Source organism: Coptis chinensis, chromosome 3, assembly GCF_015680905.1.
Source record: "Coptis chinensis isolate HL-2020 chromosome 3, ASM1568090v1, whole genome shotgun sequence".
NCBI lineage: Eukaryota > Viridiplantae > Streptophyta > Magnoliopsida > Ranunculales > Ranunculaceae > Coptis > Coptis chinensis.
In genome coordinates, this window is record NC_141458.1 from 15,145,820 (window position 1) to 15,153,929 (window position 8,110).

Below are 8,110 nucleotides of genomic sequence, written 5' to 3' on the forward strand. Positions count from 1 at the left end.
TTATTAACTTACATTAGAATAATATTGTTTCTTCCTTTGATTATACTTGCCTTGAACTCACACAATAATCTTTAATATTGTTTCTTCCTTGGTTATTTACATTCTTTCGCAACCTGTAGGCAAAGATGACAACTAGGAACTTGATTTAGTTGACTGTTTAAATGGTTGGTTATGTACATGATAACACCATCTCACCTTTTTGTGACTTCGACTCTCCTATGTTATTTCAATCCTCCATAGAAATATGTGGATTAAGAGTGCTTATCTTTTGTCGTGTCATTTTTGTTAGCAAGGCCATTTGTAAATAAACTCAAGAATCTCAAATTCTCAAATTGGATTATCTTTGAAAATTTGTTGTTAACATTTATGTGAAATTGCATTTCAAGAATCTCAGTCCAAGAAGTAGGGCTCGGTGTTTAATTATGGATAGGGACTATCGTTTGAATGTTTGTTTGGATTGAATATTTTGTGGAATTTATGACTATGAATGTCTTGGAATTTTCAGATATTTGATCGGTGAGCAGGCCGGTTTGTGTTGTGATCAGTAATCCTCCACTAATTGAAATTGGCCAGCAAGATTTGGTGTGAGCCCTCAGAAGTTAGTCATAGTGTTTCCACTTCCTATTGGTACATGTCATAAACTTGCATAAGAGCAGTATTGGATTGCATGACAATCTTGATTGCATGTGCATAATGACAATTTCTTGCACATGGATGATGGAACTTGGTTCGATACTTTCTCCAATTCTCTTATAGGTTAAACTTTGATACTTTTTCCAATTCTATTATAGGTTAAACTTTGTGATTTCTTACCTTATTTTTAATGAGGTATTGTGTTGTAATGAGATTTTCAATTCTATTGATCTGACTTTTTTTCTTGGGGCATTGGATACATCTGAAAGTTCGAGAACATTATACATGAGTTGTCTTAAATGATAAATGATACCATAGTGATGGTGAAGCAAGAGAAATATTCATAAACCAAGAGGTTAGTACTGCATGTCTTGCTTATTAAAATGATATAACAGATGGTATAAAGTATGGTTAATAACTTATCAGTGGGTACAGTGCTTGCTTTTGCAGGGATACAATAATTTATGGAAATCGACTTCAATGGAGGTGGAAAAGAGTTGGAAGGAGTTTCCATGCAAAGAAGATTCAACATATGTTACCGCCTCTTCTTTGGTGTATAAATTGAGAGATAGTGCATTGTGCATACATCCTAACCAGTTTCAACCAAAAGTGTAAGTTAGCAGATCAGTTACGCAAGTGTTTATATATATATATATATAAAGATGATGAGAGAAAGGTAATTTCATAATGTAACCATTTAAAAACAACTTTCGTAGTGCAAGCCTTTTAGCCTATTTTTGCACATTTTGTCTATTTTAATTAGTGCAAATTTTGTTACTGACTCTTCGCCGAAGGCATATATAGACATGCTTCATTAAAAATTTGGATTTGTAATGTTATTGGTACTGGGTTTTCCCGTGGGGTATGTGCTTGAGATAGGGAATGAGTACTTCATTTTATGGAAGTTGTTCAATGAGGAGTTCATTATTGTGTATGGAGATTACAGTGGTAGGTTCAATGGTAAACTTTAACAAATAACTTCCTGAGTACATGTGATTCTTTTCAAACTTAAAGTGGTATCCTATTTGCTATCATATATATTATGGGTCGTCTCTTCACTATTTTAATGCCCACTAAACAAGACTTTCTTAATTAGCACTGGGAAGGTTTTCCTATATATCCCTTTGAAACTAGATTTTGTTGTTATGGTATTTTTCATAGTATTTTATTTTTATTTTATGCTTCGGCATAATTTACCCGAGATAGCATTTAATTTTCTATTGTACAAGTACACAACATTGCAGGAGGATATGGTCCATTACAAGGTAAATTGGATTTGTTTTGGAGAAAGTGGCAAGGGAAAAAAGTTTAGACTGATGGACAATTTTACTACCATCGATCTAGACTTCAGAAGTTTTACTGCCAGCTTTACTTGAGACTATTATTAATGCAGTTGCATTGTCATTACAGATTCGGTGGTTCAGTCGTGAGTATATATTGACATGAGAGTTCAACTTATAAGATGGAAACATCAAAAAACTATTGTTTAATAGATGTAATAAGCCAAAGTTAAATCTCAAGAATGCATAAATACAAGTTTTTATCTACTAAACGTTATTATGGCAACACTAGAAAATGCTCATTTGTATTTTTCAATAAGAGACTAAATTGTGAAAAAAAACATCATCAACACTACGTTTATTTGTCTTTCGTGTTTCAAACTACGATGTACTAAGATTAATGCCACAAACAACATAATAAATACATCATAACCAACTATGCCGTAGGCACGGTAATACCTAGTTAACAACGAATAATAGAAACCCAAAACATAATGAAAAAAATACAAAGTAAAGGAAGAAGATTGAAATGATGGATCCGATTTGGTGGAATAAAACATTGGTTCAAATTTGTATGGATTCGATAGTTTGCAATTGAAATGAATGGAAGGGGTATAAACATATTTTGAAAGCATAAAACAGGGATAAAGTCGTCTAATGTACACAATTGATAGGGGTAAAACTAGAAAGAAAAAAGTGACCAAGAGTCACACATAAAAAAATAATAGCAGTTCTACAGAGTACACCCTCAATATGGGTGTGCTGGCATCTCATCCCTTGGTTATAGACTTTGCCATGCAATACACCCTCACATCTTGCTTATTAGAGGGCCCAGATGTGATAGCAGGTACAGCCTGCGTACTCTAGATTTTGGCAAAAAATAATAAAGTACCATTGTAGTATGGGTCGCGGTATTGGCACCCCCATAAATGGGACTAACACCCCTTTGACAAAAAGTAAAACAATAATGGTTATTCTTTATATATCCTTTTACACCCCACATGTCCATAATTCTATGGCAGATAGTTGCCGCGAGATCTCATATCCTACGGTAGGCAGTTGTCGCGATATCGCACAATCTACGGCATCGGGTTGCCGCGAGATCCCATATCCCACGGCAGGCAGTTGCTGCGGCATATTTTTTTTGTGTTTTTTGTTTTTTTCACTTCAAATTTTGCATATTGAACACACACGATATATGGATACCTCATTTTCTTTTTTAAAATTTCTTTATACACTCTAAGAACAACACCAAAACCATGACAACAAAAATATACAATCGAGTCATAATTTTGCTATCTCGCTGCAAATATTTTCATATGCTATAAGAAAATTTTGTGATCAAATTAATGAATAAGAGTTTTGATAATTAACACAAACAAAGACTTTATTTTAGTAAACAAAATTATCTCGCGACAACTAATTTTTTTTACGGTGGCTATTAAAAAAAAAAAAATTTAAAAAAAAGACTCACGGCAACCACCTTCCGTGGGATATGGGATCTCGTGGCAACCCGATGCCGTGGATTGTGTGATCCTGCGATAGCTACTTGCCGTTAGTGTTTTTTGTGTATTTAATGGAGGGGTGCTAGTACCATCCTATTTATGGGGGTGCCAATACCACGCCCCTTGTAGTATTGTAGGTGGGAGCGAGATTTTTTAAGATGGTAAAGATATGACGTTCATAGCAACGTCACAATGGACAGGCTTTTCAGCTGTCTTTCCTTGGACTAGTGTAGAACTCTAGATCTGTATCTCAGCCCATCTAAAAGGCCCAACGCACGAACAGAAAGGCCCATTAATTCTTCCCCTCCTTTTTCTCATCATCATTTTAGGGTTTTACATTTCCCATAGTGAAAGAATCTCAAATTCAACACTCATCATTTTATTTTTCTAATATCTTTGAACATGCTTCAAGTACAGTGAGTTTCACATTTCTTGTAAGTCTTTTTTTATATTAAGAAATGTATCTAAAGGTTCAAAGTCAATTGTGTTATAAAAATGTGGTTGTTTTGTTTTTCTGTTTTTGCAGATTTTGATTAAGTTATTTACAATGAATAAGATTGTGGAGTTTGGAAGGAAATTTATATTCTATGCAAGAGTGCTTTCTGGGTATGAAGAGAGACGTATTAGATCTTTCAGATTAAAACTTCATAAACAAATCGAACAGGTAATTCACGCTGACTTTATTTCTGGCCTTTTGTTTATTCGCGTATCGTATTATTGCTATGCTTATTTATCGTGAAATGGTGTAAGTGGTTATGGGATGCCATGGTATCGTATACTGCAAACTAGAAAATTTAAACTACTCAGACATATATCAAGTTTATTACATAACCCCCATCTCCCGCCTATAGGATGTAAATCCTCGATCCAACTTGAGGAAACATTGTATTGCTACCTTGTTTTTCTCCTTTTTCACCCCCAATTTTCTTCTAACGCAAAACTTATATTTGTTAGTAATACTAATGCTTAAAGTAAAATTATGGTTCTGTTTTCTGCTGCTGTTTGATTTGTCAAATGTCATTTTAGTCAGGCACAAGAAAGGAAGGCAGCTTTGAGGAAAATCCCTGAACAAACTATTTTGACAGAGGTGCGACGCATGGTTGAGGAGATGCAGACCCTAAACAAAAAGCTGGAAGAAACAGTAAGTCATACTTCATTAGGGGTACTTAACAAACATCAGTTCAATTCAAGGTTGAAAAGGTCCATGGTTTCTAATTTGATTATTAATATTGAATGTATTAGTTTTTAACTCTGCAAAGATCAAAGCCTCAGGTGTCTGGTATGCTATAGAGTATTTAGTAATTTGTTCCTTGTTTAATTTGGTTATTCCATGTGAATGATTAGTGAACCCACGTGCCATCAGGTACTCTTACCATGGTGCGCCTTTGGCGCAGCCATGAGGGAAATGCCTCAGGCACATCAAAGTATCTATCTCGCTGCCTTGGCACGCCTACGGTATTACAGATACTCGATGTGCTGGTAGTACCCTATATTTGCTGTTGGCCACTTAAAATTTCAAACCCACTTATATGTACTTCTATGGAACCGCCAAGATTTGCTTTGTTGATGTTACCTGAAAAAGGCTTCCTAATTCACTTGCTAAATACTAACATTAATTTGAAGAAGTGCCATCTATCTGAACCATTAGATAGATTTATATAAGTGGGTCTACTGCCCTTCCATATTATGGAAAGAAAAAGGAACAGAAACAAAAAGAGGAAGATGAAATCTGCTTTTCATCAATCAGAGAAAAAAATAAGGAAGAATAAAAAATTTAAGACAAGTTTTCCCTTCATGATTCCTTTTTACAAACTACAATGCACACAATGTACTAAAGTTTTTCAAATTTCATTTGGCTGCCCTGTTCACCCAATTTGTACAGTCACTCTGAGTTATCCCTGATATATTGTTTGGCATATGTCCATGATTTTGTATTATTGACTGAAGAACATTCTATTTCCAATTTTATTCTTGTATTACAATTTTTAACTTTTGGTTCATATGTCCTAATTTTTTAAATGTTAAGTGGATTATTAATTGTGCTATATACATTCCATAGGATCTCATAGTTAATTACATCCCCATTTTGAAAATTCTTTGAATTAGTCCCTGTCTAATGTAGTCAGCAAATTAAGTATTTTGGACCATTCATTTTCACGGCAAGTATTACTGTAATTGGCAAGGTTAGCAATTTCCGAATATACTGATTTTTTTTTTAAAAAAAAAAATGTTTAAAGTAGTTAGGAGATCATATCCACACAAAAAATAGCCGAATCTAAAACTTAGAAGTGCCCTAATGGTCATGAGTTTGTTTATGTGTTTTAGTATTTGGTATAGCTACAGTACTAGTCTAGTCTGTGGAATGGGAGTCCATCAGTTCCAACACATTCAAGAATGTGTGTAACTATACTTAATCTTGCCAACCTTGGGATCAGAACTGTGTTCCCCGGTTGATATTGAAATCTCTTGTGCTAACTTATTATTCATCAAGATTTCCTTACCAAATTGAATAGGTTAAGCTTTCTATTCTACTCTCCTTGCTTAGTTGAATTTTATCCCCTCATGCCATTCCATGTTGTGCTCAACCCAGATTTCCGTGGTAGACAACTTTAGCTCTTTATGTTCCAATTTTTCTGTTGGTGAATGTTTCTATCAAATACAAAGCTTCAAGATTCATGGTTGTTAATTTGGTAGCTCCCTTTTTACCTCTTATTTAACTTGGAGCTGTACTTGGTTGAAGGAAGCTGCAATTGAAGATTACTTTAAGCCAATTGACAAGGAAGCAGCGATCATGATGGATGTTCAACTTAAGGGAGAGGAGAAGAACATGAAGGAAATGGTTCAAGTCATGCAACAGCAAGCTTTGCTGGAGAAAGCTGAATTAGATAAGACAGCTGAAGCTTTGGGGGAGGATGCAAACCAGCATAGCATGGCATCAGGTAAGGATGCTGAGCATTGTAGCAATGAACTGGGTGAGGACGCTAGCCGTCGTCCAAAGCTTCAAGTGAGGATGCATCACCATCGTAGAAAGCAAAATACATCAACTTGGCTCTGCCCCACCACCCTAGTTATGAGTCCAGTCGAATGATTTCAGCTACTTGGAAGAAATCTTAGAAAAAGATGAAGAGAAATAAAGCATTGCGTTGATGCAGACGAGGATGTGACCTTCATAACAATGATGATCATCCTCCCCCATATTGAGGTATATAGTGCAATGTCCGTGTCATCATGGACAGTCGGAGGACCACCATATATTGTGTTTGTTGAATTATTTGCTGTCTTCTGTCAAATTTTTGTCCCTCTATTCACAAGAAGATCCGTTTGATGTCCCTTTTTCAGAGGCATCACTCTGGCAGTTGTAGACTGTTGTTCGCTATTATCAATACATAAGACACTACTCCATTTCAACAAGACTGAGTGATGCAGATCAGACGTTGTGAAGGATTCAGATAGTTTCTTTCTTGGTTGTTTTCATATCATGAAATATGTTTATATTTTGCTGCTGAGCTTACATTATTCCTCCAGCATCTGTTTGTATTTTAGGTGATGCCGTTCTTATTATATTGTAGCAAAATTAAACTGGTCAGTGAATTGGCTGCTGTGGCAAGTTTTGTGTTGTTTTGAAGAAAACAAATTACCACGGGATCACTTTCACTTATGTACACGGTTATGAAGAGTAATTTGGACGGATTGATATTTGCTTCGTTCAAATGACATCAACCCAGAAAAGAGAAACAAGTAAAGAACAATAGAAGTCTGCAAGTGCTAATACAAAATAGCATCAGAAAAGAGAAACAAGTAAAGAACAATAGAAGTCTGCAAGTGCTAATACAAAATAGCATGTACCCAATGGATGGGAAGTGCACAATCAAATTTGTGAGTCTCAAGTGCACGAGAACTTGTGCATACCGACGCTTATATAGCAGCATACTGTAGTATTTCCAAACAATTTAAGAATGTAGCAAGGTTGATCAGCCACTGCAAATAAACTCTAGTTTTTATCTCAATGAAGTCAAACTTTTCCCTCTCAGCATCAGGCATCAGCTGACTAGTAACAGGAATTTATACGAACATTATCAATTTAGCTACTCCTGTTATCATCAGCTGACCACTAACAGGCTTTGTATCACTTTATTATATATATAATACAAATTTTCATTTCTTAGCTTCTTCAGGTCGGCAACATAATCAAATTAAAGGTCAACTTGGCTGAAAATTCAACAGTGCCAAAGAATATTTTGGCCATGAAAGAACGAAAGTGAATCTTGTACAAGTACGCATTACTCTTACAAAATCCAGATATTTGTTTGACATGCGCTGAATCCAGTCGTCAATTACCCACTGAATCCAGTATCCACTTTGTATTCCATTTTAATGACATGGTGTGTAGTATGTGATTTTTTCGAGGAAAGTTAGGCAATAGTGCAATACAAGGTTTATAGCTTGCATAAACACAAAAAGAAAGATAATTCACTTGCCAACTTTCTACTGAATATGATGCCCATGAAAGAGAAATGTTGATAATGACTGCTCGCGAATGAGATCATGAACTGAACTGTCCCTTCTTTTTCGAGGGAAAAAAGAAGGGCACTTGAATCTCTTTTAATCTTGAAGACACATTTCCACACGAGTTCTTTCCACACCACCACTACTTCTCTTCAAATGGTATAGCACTTGGGCCCTCTTGAAATG

General features: G+C 35.4%; 1 protein-coding gene across 4 annotated transcripts; it reads left to right on the plus strand.

Moving 5' to 3' along the window:
* The first annotated feature begins 3,697 nt into the window (after nt 1-3,697).
* On the plus strand, nt 3,698-7,004 carry LOC147508152 (transcription factor IIIB). 4 transcript variants are annotated; one of them, XR_015217942.1, is made up of 5 exons: nt 3,698-3,834; nt 3,945-4,082; nt 4,449-4,559; nt 6,159-6,620; nt 6,758-7,004. XR_015217942.1 is itself a non-coding variant. In XM_086600726.1 (4 exons), exons 2-4 carry the CDS (start codon nt 3,966-3,968, stop codon nt 6,504-6,506), a joined length of 576 nt encoding a protein of 191 aa, XP_086456852.1. In that variant the 5' UTR covers nt 3,698-3,834; nt 3,945-3,965; the 3' UTR covers nt 6,507-7,004. The 4 variants fall into 4 exon arrangements, 2 of the variants coding, with proteins under 2 accessions (XP_086456852.1, XP_086456851.1); XR_015217941.1 differs by having other exon boundaries at nt 3,715-3,852; XM_086600726.1 differs by having other exon boundaries at nt 6,159-7,004.
* Nucleotides 7,005-8,110: the final 1,106 nt, after the last annotated feature.

Coding starts and splice junctions, on each gene's coding strand:
- LOC147508152 (XM_086600726.1), top strand. CDS start 3,966: ATGAATAAGATTGTGGAGTTTGGAAGGAAATTTATATTCTATGCAAGA. Junction 4,083..4,448: donor TTCATAAACAAATCGAACAG/GTAATTCACGCT, acceptor CATTTTAGTCAG/GCACAAGAAAGGAAGGCAGC. Junction 4,560..6,158: donor ACAAAAAGCTGGAAGAAACA/GTAAGTCATACT, acceptor ACTTGGTTGAAG/GAAGCTGCAATTGAAGATTA.